We start from the raw sequence: 15,094 nt of genomic DNA, 5'->3' as shown, positions 1-15,094 counted from the left end.
GTAATTGATTTCAAAGAAATTTTATAGTGTTTTCTGTATTATAGAAATGATGAATACAAAAATTCTTCTTTTTTGTTTTAATAATATTGTAGCATGAGAAAGTGGAAGTAAATTGAATATATGCAGAATTTACTGTATAATAAGTAGGTTTTTATTTTCTTAAAATATATATTTTTTTAATACTTTTTAAATTATTAAACAGCAGATTATAGATTTTTATTTTTTTTTAATACAAATTATTAATCTTATTTTATTTAATTTAATGTTGCTTTAATTTTTTTTTTAATTTAAATTTTTTTACTTAATTTAATTTAATTGAGTTTTGATTGTTTAATTTAATACATTTTATTTAATTTTATTTTTATTTAATTGAATTTTATTTTGTTTTTACTCTATTAACACATATATTATGTAATTTAACTTAATTTACTTATTTAAATTTTATTTTATTTTAATTTATTGTATTTTAGTTTTTCTTTTAATATTTTATATTATTTAATGTTATTTTATTTTATTTAATTAAATTGATTAATGTTTGTTGTTTTTAATATTTTTTAAATTATTAAACAGCAGATTATAGATTTTTATTTCTTTTTTTAATAGAAATTATTAATCTTGTTTTGTTTTATTTAATGTTGCTTTAATTTTTTTTTTATTTAAATTTAAATATTTTTTACTTAATTTAATTTAATTGAGTTTTGATTGTTTAATTAAATACATTTTATATTTACTTTATTAACATATACATTATGTAATTTAACTTAATTTACTTGTTTTAATTTTATTTTATTTTAATTTATTGTATTTTAGTTTTTCTTTTAATATTTTATATTATTTATTTTTATTTTCTTAAATTGATTAATTTTTGTTGTTCGGTGTAATACTCAGGCAATTTAAACAAAGTTTGGTGAATGTCAACTAATTGAAAATTTAAAGTAAAAATATTCTAAGGCCAAGTAATAAACTGGAGAAAACAGAAAATGTATTTTTTAGGATTGCCACGTGTATTCTTTTTTAATTAATTTAGACTGATAATAGTTATAATATTAATATCAAACTATATAAATTTAAGAATGCGCGCTGTTTAAATTTCTTTTGTAAAGGTTGCCATTTGTTAAATTTTTTATAGAAGTAAAATGAAAGATTGTAGATAAAATTTTCGTCGTATGTTTTTGTGTGAGAGGTTGGCAACTAATAATTTAAAAAAAAAATATAAAATATATCACAATATGGGTTTAAGAAACTTGTGGTTCTTTGGTCGTTTTCTACATATCAAGCTTTCAAATTAGTGAGAATTGGTACAAGAAATGTTAGTACAACAAAAAGGTATAGCAGTTCAAAACTAGTATTCAGCGATCTTATTTATAATAGACATATTTCTTCTTCAACAATTAAAAAAAAAAGCATGAAAAAGTCATCGAATTACTATATATCGCCGAGAGATAAATACTTAATTCGCTGATGAGTTAAAGAGTCAACGCATTCTATTTTATTATTTTTTTTAAATATAAAAATGAAATAATCAATTACAAATAAATCAAAAAATGCCGCTAAGTTCAACGGCAATGAATTTAAGCTGTTTTAACAGTATCCGATTATTTATATGGTGACTTGTATTTTAAAAATTTTGTTTTGCTACAGCGGTATTTTTTTAAATTTTTTCTGCACTAAAATTTTATAAAAATGGTAAACAAAATTACAGTTGAATTGAAACAAGTTTATTTTATTGCCCAATATATCTTCCCCTGCGGGTTTGGGGAAAGAATATGCCCGCGGCAAGGCATGCCTGTCGTAAAAGGCGACTAAAAGCCAATATGCACTATGACTGTTATTATATTCTTTGCCCAGTAATATCAGCATAGTATGTGGAGTGATAGTGCTATAATACTCAGCTTGAACTGATATTAGAAACACTTTAAATGAAAAAGCAAATAAAAAGACATTTGAAGTTCAAGCGACAAATGTCACCAGTCATTTGAGTAATGGGGAGCTCAACTGGCAGTAGTTTAGGCTACGCAGTCTGACCGGAGACTTTCCGGTACCACGGGGAGCAGAAAGCCCTTGGACTTCTGTTCAATCTGCTCATTGGGTTCGGCCCTTTGGGGAGTATCGTGGTGGCTGTGGTTTAAACCTAAATGCTGGAAGAACTGAATTTTCAGTTCGAAAAAAGAAGTTACATAAGTAACTGGGTGCCGTACCCGAAAACGGAAGAGGTTTTAGGTCGGCCTCGAATCATACCAAGATGGTAGTGTGGACCCAGACACACTGCCACTGGTATCCAAATAAATACTTGCATAAGCTCGTTTTGTTTGGGGCGCTGATCAACGCATTGTATTGATCCGTTGTGTTTTGAACACCGTGAGGTAAGGCCGTCGCCGGCAGGTACTCACGTAAATCTACAACGAAAGTTGCCCAATATATCAACTAAACCACATTGCTGATATGTATTAGATTTTGGAGCAGTTTTTTTGTTATTATAACGACAAAAATTAAAAAGAATAGGCAGTCCAAAGGATATACAAACTCACATTCATGCAAAAAATCCACTTTTGGCGCAAATGTTAAAAAAACAGAAAATTAAAACAAAAACAAAAACATGTTTTAATTTCAACTTGTTTACAGTAATGCTTTTGCTATTGAATTGCAAACCCATTGATTATCCATATTCGTAAGCCACAAAGTCTCTTAATTCACTGCTACTTATTCAATGAATCGCAAAATTAAAGCTTTTTAACAATTAGAGCCAACAACGCCAACACAAATATTTGCACAATTGAATATTGCCGAGAATTAGAATGAAGTATTTTTGTTTGAAAACAAAAGATTCGCTTCCCACACATCACAGTATATACATTCAAACTTATAAGTATAAATACAAGTACTTTGTCGCATTATTCTTGTTTGTGGGAGAGAACACCTGTGCGCATGCGCAAAATTGCGTTATGCTTGTGCTTACTCGGTACTTATTTGCATACGCTGTACTTTACGATATTTTACATACTCGCGTATATTTGGGTGCGTACATACTTGTATTTCTACAAAGCGTTCTTGTCTTTCATTAATTCAATAGGCATTTTATCAAAGGAAAAATATGTCAGTTCCGTTTTTTTGTTTTTGTTTTTTGTGAGTTATTTTGACAATTGTCTGCTGTATCTAATGACCAGTTGTTAGTTGCGTTGACAGCGTGAATAATTGGCGTTTCTAAGAACTTCCATAGTAATTTTTCTTTTGCGAAACAAAGTACAAGCAATTTTCATTAATGATTGTATTCATTTTACTTAAACGTTTCTTATTTAAATGCCAGCTGTGGTATAGAAAACTAATTCTTATGATTTCTAACTACTTCTTGTAGACGAGGTCATGGCAATTTTTGCTTTTATTGCTATAATTTTAGTTTCTTTTAAACTTATTTGAAAATTTAAGACGGCAGCAAAGTAGAACAAACTGTCGAATAAGATAAAAAATGATGCAAATTTTATGAAAAAAAGTAATTCATAATGAATGCAAAGTATTTTATAATGAAAAGTTCCGAAATAGAAATTTGTATTGCTTAAAATTTAGTTAAAAATATGAAGCTAGAAATAAGGCAAATATAGTTAAATTGTGCTAAACAACTGACTCAAAGTATTTTTTAGGACTACTTAAAGGTAACATAGGTATATTCAATATAGCATACATATGTAGCGTTGAAATTGAATTAAATAATAAATTTCCTAATACTTCAGTGTCAATGAATATCAAACGGGGTATATATTAAAGTGTATTTTTATATTTATCACGCTACGTATAATATCTGGTCTAAAGGTGTGAAATGGAAATCATATTTTAATTCATAATTCACCTTATAAAAAAGAAAGTAATACAAATTATTTTTTTATGTATGGCAATAATTATTTAAATCAAGGCGGCAATTACATGTTGTATGCAAATATCATAGCTATAATGCTCTTCTCTAGTAAATACTAAGATAAATTGATGTCGTAAGGGAACAGTTGGTAAGTGTAATTCAATGAAGAAAATTTATATTAGAGTATACGAGTAATAAATACTTAATCCACTTCCTAATAACGGAAGCATCAACTCTATACGGTATCCTTATACATCCTTATACCTGAAGAGTTAAATTGCTATCTGCTTCACTAATGTAATCTAGAAGGACACTGGTTTACATTCCGTTTCAGAAGAGATACGCCGCCGGTATATATAATATTTTCATAAAGTCCAGCAGCATTCTGGTACTTAAAAATATTTTATTTTTTAATTCCAACTAATAATTGCGAGTTATAAAGAGATTTTTTTGACAAGCTCGGAAATAGAGTCATAAAGCAGAAAGTTGACTTCTTGAAGTGAACTTTTGTAATGAAAAAGTGTATCATTGCCATCTGATCAAATTTGACCCGAACTGTTCCATTTAAACTGGGCACGCAAACCGAAACCTTAAAATTTTTATTTTCCTAGAAATAAGGCAAATGTAGATTGGTGTAACCTTTTTTTTATGTTTGAGTGAAGTTTTATCTAAAAATGTAAAATAATAACAAGTGTTTGGAAAATTGTACTAAGATTTGGCGTGCCTAATTTGAAGATGGTAATGAAGATTTGTATTAAAATACGTAAACATGTTTTGTTTTTTTAATCAGTCTGGGTCAAATTAGGTATTGCTGCTTATTCATTATATGAAAGTGTGTTTTTAAACAAATTTAATAATTCTCAAAAAAAAAAACATTAACTGAACTTTAAGAAATTTGAATGATTTTTGAATAATTTTTGTTTTTCGAAGTTTGTTCAATTTTAGAAGCAGAAGAAGTTTGTCAAATGATCTGTCAATTTATCAACTACGTATAATAAAGTTGCCGTAGTAAAATTCAAATTTTGATTTTCGTTCCAAAAATATATAATAGCAAAAGCTTCAGCTCATTTTTTGAAATTTTCTTACATTTTGGAACTATTTGTTACCAAAATATGTGTAGTAAAAACATTTGAATGCAATTCAGAGATTAAACTTATAATTAATCATTTTTATATATAATAACCAAAACTTATAATTTACAATATAATTCGTTGCCTTATACTACGATTTGTCGCTTACCATTTGCTCCAGTTTGTAAATATAATCCATATTCATGATTAGAAATTTATAGCAATCAAGCAAGAAAATCACTTTTTACACAATATTTTCAATATCACTATTTTGCAATCAAATCACAAAATGTTTGCATTACAACAACAAAAATAAATATATACATACAATTTGCTCATCAAAAACTGCGTTTATATAAAATAAAAACACAGGAACTAATAACAAAAGACTTAAGAAACAAACTTGATTGCAAAAACCACGTTTTCCGCAGTGCGCAACCGTTGTGACAAAACCGTTATATGCACACACAGACACACCAACAACAACGCTATAGCATCACCACATTTATAGTGTATTATTTTGTTATTGTTGTATTTTCATGAGGCATCCTCAGCTTAGAAGCAACAATGTAAGCAACATCATAGACGCCATTGTTTCCGTTGCAAGCGGACACTGCGGTCACTTACTCTGCAACAACGGGCAATTGCATTGCCTTGCAACCACCACTTAAATACAGTTAATTTCGCAAAAAGCAAACAGATAAGCAAGCTGCTAATTTTCAAAATAAACACAGCGCACCGATTTTATTAATAGATACAGGCGCCTACGTTTGCACGTTCACTTATTTTTTTTTTTTTTAATTTCAAAAAATTTATTTTTTATTGCACTACTACAACAACAATAACATTGAATTTCTGAGATGCAAAAGTGATGCGCTTCACGTCCAGCCGGCTCAAAAGTCGAATTGAGAATCATTCTTGGACCATCCTAGTACTGAGCACGGCCAGCAAAGTTAGCGAGCTAAGCCAAGTCAAGAGCGCAGAGCAGCGCAAACAATAAGAATCTACAACATGTGCGGGAATGTATGGGAATGCATGTGTGGCTCACAGACATACACACACACATACAGGTATGTATTTGCTTTGCATGTGTTAGTCTAAGCTTTGTTGCTTGTGCTGAGCATAGAAGAAAGTCATCAATGGACCGTTGTCTTTCTTTTCTTCCTTTAGCTTGCTGATTAATTTCTGAGTTCGCTGCTTTGTTTATTCACATATCTTCTCTATTTTCTTCAGTTGTGCTGCTCATTTAGCCACACTCGCTCTACTCTTTCGTCTCCTCATTTATTCTAATGCAAGCATAAGCACAGATAAGTACACAAAGCGGCGCAGGCGATAGCCAAATCGATGGCGAGAGTAGCGAGCATTGGTGAAAGAAACAGGTGGGCCGGCTTGCTACAATCTTAAATCGGCGCTAAAGAAGTAATTATCATTGAGTGGCAGCGTTGGCGGCGCAGCGCGCGGGCAGCTGTCATTTCTGGCATTTAGTTGCCAGTTTCCCAGTGTTTAGGCTTACATCATGCGGCAAAGTGGGCGCGTGGCTTTTTGCGCCACCATTGTTGTTGTTGTTGCATGTATATAGTACTGTATGCATTTCTCCAAGTAGTCGGCAGCGGTCGCATCGTTGCATGCGTTTTCCGGTTCTTAAGAGAGATGCGTTTTCACATACATTTAAACTAATATATATGCATGCACACATACATACAAACATACGTACAGATATATACATATATCATATATTGTGCACGTAAGAACTGCAGTATCATGCCGGCATTTATTTTATGTTTTATTATTATTGTTATTACAACATTTTTGTATGAACATATAATAATTTTTTTTTTTCGTTGAAGCCATATTTGGTCTGGCATGTTGGCTTGTTGTTTGTGGCGTTAGTGATGACATTGCATTTAAAGGAGTGGTAGAACAGGCACTAGCTCAAGCGTTGCAACATCGAAGCACAAGCGAACAATTATGAAAAGTAAATAGAGAAGCCACAATTTTGACAGCAGATTTGAACAACAACAATAGTTACACATGTAAGACAACAACAAAAAACAGCAAATGTATTGATTGCTAGATCGATGAAGATAAATTGAGTTCACCGAAGCTGCAACGTCATCGCTGCATCAATTGCGCCCTAACAGTAAAACTCTAATTTGTAGACCTGATTGTTTTTGTACAACAGAAAGCATACAAGTTTATTGAATATAAAAAATATTAAATACTGCAAAATATACTGGAAAAACAATTTTTATTAGAAATATGTACTTTATAGAGCTGCCAGCAAGTTTAAAAGGGTTGTTATTTGAAAATATTGTATAAAATTTTAATTTTTCTATACAATATGAATAAAAATTTTAAATGAAAAATAAAATTTGAGTTTAGTAAAATTGAGAACGTGGAACGTATTTTTTATAAAATTTAGTATATTAAATTTTAAAATTTGAGGAGTCGGAAACACAGTTGCCAACCAATTTTTTGAGATTGAAACATCTCGGTAATCACACTTTTGGCGGACCAAAATATTTGGCCGAAACAGATATTGGCCGTCTCAACAAGTTTGTCATAGGCACAAAGCGCTTTGTCGACATTTAAGGGACTATTGATTTGGCTCATAGGAGTTATGGGTACCACAACGGACCGGCGTTTAAGCTGTCCAAGTGTGATCCTCCTTAGGATCGACCCTCTAACCTAACCTAACCTAACCTGCTAACCAATTTAAAATTATTATTGCTTGCAAATATAATAAAAAAAATGGAGATTTTCTATATAACATGAGTAAAAAATTTTAATGGAAATAAAAATTTGACTTAATAAAATTTAAAACACGGTTGCCCAACTTTTTATAAATTTTGGTATATATATAAATTATATCATATTTCGAAATCAAAGTCGGCCCAAATATGTAGAAAAATTTAAAACTATTGCGAAAGTAAATTTATGGAGTTGCAAGCCGATTTAAAATGGTTATTTGTTAAAAATAGTATATAAAAAAATTAAATTTTTTATACAATATGGGTAAATAAGTCTAAGTAAAATTGTCATATTTTTTAAATTTTTGATATACTTAAAATTTAAAATTAAAGCATGAACCTGAGAAATTACATATATATAATTGCAAAAGAAAATGTATGCAGTTGCAAGCATACTTGAAATTGAATAAAATTGAAAATATGAAAATTTTCCATATTATGTGTGACTAAATTTTTTTAATATCTACTTTACGTTGTGAACCTACCATATTTGTGCGGTAGAGGGAGTGTTAATCATCAACATTGGAAAAAAAATACTGAAACAACGGGAAAATAATGCATGACTACATTTAAAATAAATATTTGCGGAGTGTTCTTAATCTCTATCAACTAAATATATCAATATTTTTGACAATTATCTAAAAAATGTGGTAACCAATACATAAGAAGGAGTTATATTGTGTTAAAGGTTAAATGAGTTCAATTAAAATATTTACCGTAAAATGCTAAAAAAAAAAAAAATAAAACAACCAAATTAAGAACCTTAAAAAGTTAGTGCTTTAAGTCTAAGAAAAAATTTTTTTTTTAATCGTCCATGGCACTAATCAACAAGCAAAAGTTTTGCCTTTAGATTTCTTACACGAACACAAGCTTCAACATATGCTTACATAAAAATTCAAATTCAGCTAAAATAAATTTACATTTACTGCAAAACAACAACATTTTATTGCTTGTTATTAAATTCAATGGTTCACACCTTGCTGAGGCTCTTTCTCCCATATATTAAGTCTGTGTTGCTTTCACATATCGAGCTTGTTGCTTAAGTCTTTAGTCTAATAATGACTTTTAGGTCGCATTCTAATTTTGTCTGTTGTTGCTGCGCCCTCTCTACAATTCGAGGCATATTAGCATATTTTTCAGCTCCTCATAAATCATGTTAGTAAATTATGCTTTTAAAAATTTTGTGGCATTGATTCTAAGCATTAGCAGTTGGTGAACAGGTGTAAGAAGAAAGGTTCAATTTCAGTAGTATAGGTATATGTATGTCTGTAGTAGCGGTAGCAGAGTATGCAAATTAAAAATATTTATAAAATGTGGACGTGTTAATTAACTAAATTAATGCACATAAAATATTAATAATGAAGACACTAAGTTTCGTAAAATTTTAATTAGTAAAAAGGGAATTCATATTTGGGTAAGTTGACCAAATTGTTGGGAATTCCAGCAGTAATAATTTGAAGATAAACAACTTTGGGCACGTTAGTAAAGGCTTTAGACCGCAACGAAATTGTGTAAAGTAACGAAATTCCATCACACTATTGTATACAGTCCACTGTCACAATGAATATATTTATATCCATATTCTTTTTTAGCATTATACGTAATAATACCATGAGTAGAAATTATTTAAATAGAATAACAATAATAATTTATATGATAAAATTACTATATGAATATCAATTTTAGTTATAAAAGTCACATTTGTAAGCATATTTTCTAAGGGATGCCACCTGTTTTAAAATTTGAATTCAAATGAATAGATAGCATAAACATATTATTACAATATATGTAAGTATCAAACTGAAGAAATTTAATTAGGACCCCCCCCCTTGAACTTGAAATTTAATAAAGGTGTTGCCACTATTTAAAATTTCGAATTCTACTAAATTTATTAACAAATTATGAAAAACTAAGGTGGTGGTTGCCGCATGTTAAATTTTTTGATCCAATTAAATTTAAAAAAAATTTAAATATTAAAAATATTAAACATAATTTAAATATTTTAAATAATAAAATAGTAAACAAAAGCGGCTAAAAAAATTTCTTTGAAAAAGGGTTGCCATCACAAACTAATATAAAAATTTCGTAATTAGAATAATGAGAAATTGTTGATACACATGCAAACGTTTTCAGTGAGGCCAGTAGTTAAAGTATCGTTTTTCAGTAAATTACAATCTATTAGTAAGATCTAAAATTTTTTACCTAAAATTAATAGTTTTTCTCACCTAGAAGCTGGGTGTTAGGAATTATGATAGCATACAGATTGGATCACAGTAAATAAATTTAAATTTTGATAAACAACACGAGAAGAAGCCCAAAATAAATGTTAACCTCAAAAGGGCTGCGTGATTTTATTACTAGTGCCACATGCAGGCAATTCACACCTTGAATAGATGCAAATGCCGCAACGCCCAAAAAGTAAAAAAACAAAAAACCGTTAACTGTACAAGTGTACTGTAATCAGAGCATAAATTACAATTTTTTGGTAATATTTGAAATAGGTGAAAGACACAATACATGTGTACAAGCGTATACATATATATGTAAATGAACCAAAAATACATAAACATATCCACATTTCCCCACAAAGCAGCCGCAAGTGCCTCAGCGTCTTTGCAAAAGCGCCTTAACGACAGCGGTCCCAAAGAAATGTAAAGAGAAAATCTCAAATTGAGTTTGTGTGGCAAATTAACGCATCGTAAACGGGCCGCCACCTTACAGCAGCATAATTTGTTGCGTGCGCACACATCGCCATCTGTACATAGTTGTATACAGCAGCGTGGCTTGCAGAGAGTTAAAGCACTGTTAATGATCTGCAGCCGCGATTCGCGTAAATATCTTTTTCATTGCTTTGAAAGGAGAAGTGGAAACGGCAACTATGCAAACTGGCAGGTCGTTAGATGCGCGAATTGCTTCTTTTTTTATATAGAAGCAAACGCATGTACATATATGTATTCTACAGTGGGCAGTGAATAGTGAAAAATTATTAAATTTAAAAAAAAATAATTAAATTTTGAAAAAATTGTTAAATATTTATCAAACCAAATAAGCAACATATACATATGAGAGAGAGCGAGAGCGATGAAAGATAAAAAGTTAAAGGAACAAACCTTAATTTAGAGAAGAAAAACGTATTGTTTTCGAAACAGTACAGTCTGTATGGAAATTATGGGAATTATGAGATTCGAGAAGGGATATCTTACTTAGGCTAACAGCTTCGACATTTTGAATTATTGATCGGCAAAACAATGTGTCTAAAAACTTAAAATGTGTTTTGACTTGGATCGAATTAAGATAGCCTTTTTGCCAACTTTTGAATAGTAGTTACTTTTTATGAATTCGAAAAGCATAGAAAAGATGTAATATATTAAATTTGCGATAGAATTGTCATGTATTTGAGAATTGGTTCTCATATACAATACAAAGAACTTGGACCTCCAAAGCCAATGTATTTATATTTTAAATTTAGAAATATATTTTTCAGCCTTAATGTTACTTTGTGAATGAAATGAGAACATGATATTTAATTTCACAAAATAAATTATTGAAAATATTTTTTTAAAAATTGTTATGGAAATTTAAACCAAAGTAATATTTTAAATAAGTTATTTGAATTTAAGTTCTTATTAAGTTCGAGTATCCGATTTGTTACTACCCTGCTCGTTTAGTTTGAGCTTTGTTCTCTTGCCAACAATATTTTTTTATGTGAGAGTAAATGTATGTAAATGTAAATAACTTTTTGAAGTTTGTTATTCTTATATCTCGATTTAAATAAGCCTCTTGTTTGTTCGCCTAGTCACTCTCAAAATTTTTTTGAATAAAATTAAGCAGTTTACTTTCTGTCTATACCATGACCACCTAAAATTCCCTCCCACAACTAAAATTTGTTGTGGCACATTGCAGTTTTATTACACTGTGCAACCTCATGATATGTATGAGTGTGTTTCTGTGAGTAGCGGTGGTGCGTGCGGCCTAAATGCGGCAAATTATCAGACGCATAATCATTCGCTTGTGTGAATTTATGTTGACGGCGCTACATATAAATATTTTAGCAAGTCACACACATGCTTAACAAGTGAGTGCCGAATAAAAAGTGTGACTGCAGACAAATCTCTAACATTTTATTTGACTATTTGCTTTGTTACATATTTCTTTTCAAGCCATTTAATTTCTTAAATATTTACTTAAAATGTTCATCTTCTTTTTTCCTCTTCTATAGCATCTTCCAATATTTACACTACTTTTGCTTTCTTTTGTTTTATTTTTTGAAGTTTTTTTTTTAGACTTTTATTCACTAATGTTGTTGTCTTTTGGTCTCTTCATTCGCGCATTTATGATTTGAATGTGCAATATTTACATTTAGCGAGCAAATATCACAAATAAACGCTTAAGTGTAAATTAAATTTATTGCTTGGCATAAATATTTCTTAATGAGATCTCTTGAGTTGTAACTGCGAGTACAGTGACTTTGAAACGCCGCGAATAAGCTGATTTTGCATTAACAACATTAGCGTGCTTATATGGCATTTAAAATAATTTTCATGAATACATACATCTATATATTTTAATACAAATATATATATATATATATATATAAATATATATATAAATATATATATATTTGTATAAACATAAAAACATAAAAGCATATACATTTGTAAATTGTGCTCAAACTTCTATAGCTATATACATATGTGATGTAAGCTTTGTATTTAATTAACATTAAATCAAATTCAGCTGAGCCGGAGATAAACTGTATATACACGCTACAAAAATTATAAAGATACTTGATAGCCATTAACAGATATTAGAGTGATTTAAGTGTTCCATTACAGCAGTTGCTGTCTTCAAAACAATTTCGTAATTGCATTTTAAAACTCCATTGAATGTTGCCTAATTAAGAAAAAATTATCAAAATGGATTATTAAATATTTATCTTTCTAGGGGTTCCACTTACTAAACATAATCGTTTCTTATTTCAAAATATTTCACTTTCATATTTTTATACCTGCAGTCTTTAATTGGTTACAGAAGTGTCAGTCTAAAAGTTTACGTTTTTCTCATTTCATGAGATTTTCTATAAATATCATGCGATTTTTTGTGTGTAAAAACTGTGTTGCCTACATTTTGGAGCGTATTTATAGTAAAAGGGGTCAAAATTAATTGTTTTCAAATACAAGAAAATCTATTAAATATGACATTGAAGTAACTTTATGAATGGACAATAGTAATACACTATATAATTACATATAATTATTTATTGTTTGTTTTAAACTAAAAATAAAATATTTATTTCTCTTCCCAAAAAGCCTATTTTTATACCCTGAACTTTCCTTTTGGTTGCTACAAACTTCGTGACAAGATTTATATACACTAAGTAATGTATACATACAAGTATAAATGATAAGATAAGATAAGCGTGACGAACTGACCGTCTATATATAAGCGAACTAGTCCCTCAGTTTTTGAAATATCGATCTGAAATGTTTACACGTCCTTTTCTCATCAAGAAGCTGCTCATTTGTCGAAAACGCCGATATAGCGACCATACAAACTAATCGATAAAAACTAAGATCTTCTATGGATAACTTTTTTATTTAACAGGATATCTTCACAAAATTTTTTTGGGTGCAGACGACCTTAACGTTTTCTCTTGCCTTAATGTTTTAATAAAGAAATTTCGACACCAAAGTTTGTAACAACATCGAAAACTGCAAAAATAGTTCTCCAACACTAACAAAGTGTGCGTATGTATATACTTTTTGAGGGCATTTTAGTGAAGTCTCATGTTTTTTCTAAATTAGAATCTTAGATTCTATTGAGAATATTATGTTTTTATTTCGAAGATCTTAATTCAATTTTTTATTGTATATAAGAAACCTATACGATAAAATAATCTTATAGTATAGAGAATTGTACAAATTTAAGCCGAAATTTACGAATCTTCTCACATGTTCATATTCAATCAGGAACCTATTAGCTTGCGAATTTTAATAATTACGAATTCACATGCAAATATGACGCAAGCTCTTTTTACCCCATTATTCAACAATTTCTTCCCCTCCTCAGAACAGTTATTTTAAAAACAATAACTAGACTTTCCCTAAAAACAATTGCCGTAAATTCCATTAAATGCCTCAAATTAATCGAGTTGCAATTTGTGTGCCTCATCATGTTCAATTTAGAACAATTTCAGCCACAACACGCAATCACATCACATCTAACGGTCCAAAACTGTAATCTGGGTATAAAAACTGCAGTCCGTTGAATTGACCACGCAGTGCGGCTAAAATAAGTATTGAAGTGACATCTTAAAAAATTTATTTAATATCGGTAATACAATAGACTTTAAAAGCATGTTGCGCTTCATAGCCGCTTCGGTGCTGATTTGCACCGTTTATCATGTGGCAACCACAACTGCTGCACCGCATCCGCCAACAACAGCAGCGCCGCTGGTGGCCAATCAGGCAGCCTATGACACGAAATTCGATAACATCGACCTGGACGAGGTTTTGAGCCAGGAGCGTTTGCTGCGCAACTACATTAAATGTCTTGAGAATACCGGTCCTTGCACGCCTGATTCCAAAATGTTGAAGGGTATGTACAGATACACCGTGCTTATGCATATAAGAATAATATTTTTTTATTATATTATACGAAAATATATGTATGTATATTTTGAGGTTTCGCCAATTTCAGAGATACTCCCCGACGCTATATCAACCGATTGCGCCAAATGCTCGGAGAAGCAGAGGCTTGGCTCAGCGAGAGTGACGCACTTTTTGATCGACAATCGCCCGGAGGATTGGGCGCGTTTGGAGCAGATATACGATCCGCAAGGCAATTACCGTTTGGCCTATTTGGCGGAGAAGGACAAAAGCGATGGCATGGAGAAAACTACGGAAGCGGTTACTAAGCCACAGGCCTGAACCATTGCGCTATATTAACTGCACGCGAACATGGACCTTTATAGGAATTAATGGAACAGCGTTGTATTTTTCGAATTTATAGTAAATAGCTCAATTTTAAAAAGACATATACTTAATTTTAGGATTGCATTCCAAAAAGTACAAAAAAATATAAAAAGCAAAACTAAAACCCAACAAAAAAAGTCGAACAAATTATTATTGAACAATTTCTATAATTAGTGGTGTGCATGATTGCCAACTGTCTCCAAAAACAAAATTATTAGCGAATTTAAGTTAGACAATGAGTTTGAATGTTTCATATATATTTATTTATAGAGTAGCCATCTGACCTATACAATTTTAATGTTTAAAAGATTTATTTTTAAAAGCGCTAACCCTCAATCGGCATAACAATCATTCAGAGGTATGATGAAGATTTTCATTATTTTAAGTAAAGAGCTCGGCCAAGCATCTAGATACCTAAAAGGAAAAACTACTTGTCTTAGAGCAAGTGTCTTT

The 15,094-nt window shown here is 30.3% G+C and overlaps 2 protein-coding genes across 3 annotated transcripts in view; one reads left to right on the top strand and one right to left on the bottom strand.

Annotated features, from left to right (window-relative positions):
• Positions 1-15,094, bottom strand: part of Rhp (GTP-Rho-binding protein rhophilin) — a 95,435-nt gene that overhangs the window by 40,552 nt on the left and 39,789 nt on the right. The window lies entirely within an intron of this gene.
• On the top strand, positions 13,925-14,734 carry a10 (antennal protein 10). Of its 2 annotated transcripts, none has more exons than XM_014231562.3 (2): positions 13,925-14,264; positions 14,351-14,734. In XM_014231562.3, exons 1-2 carry the CDS (start codon positions 14,024-14,026, stop codon positions 14,581-14,583), a joined length of 474 nt encoding a protein of 157 aa, XP_014087037.2. In that variant the 5' UTR covers positions 13,925-14,023; the 3' UTR covers positions 14,584-14,734. The 2 variants fall into 2 exon arrangements, with proteins under 2 accessions (XP_014087037.2, XP_014087038.2); XM_014231563.3 differs by having other exon boundaries at positions 13,926-14,264; positions 14,367-14,734.

Source organism: Bactrocera oleae, chromosome 5, assembly GCF_042242935.1.
Source record: "Bactrocera oleae isolate idBacOlea1 chromosome 5, idBacOlea1, whole genome shotgun sequence".
NCBI classification, from domain to species: domain Eukaryota; kingdom Metazoa; phylum Arthropoda; class Insecta; order Diptera; family Tephritidae; genus Bactrocera; species Bactrocera oleae.
Note: the sequence above shows the minus strand (reverse complement) of the source record. Positions and strands in the feature narration are given on the sequence as shown.

Excerpts from the sequence above, each read along its gene's own strand:
- a10 (XM_014231562.3), top strand. The coding sequence starts at position 14,024 with ATGTTGCGCTTCATAGCCGCTTCGGTGCTGATTTGCACCGTTTATCAT. Across the intron at positions 14,265-14,350 it reads TGATTCCAAAATGTTGAAGG|GTTTCGCCAATTTCAGAGAT; the intron begins GTATGTACAGAT and ends GTATATTTTGAG.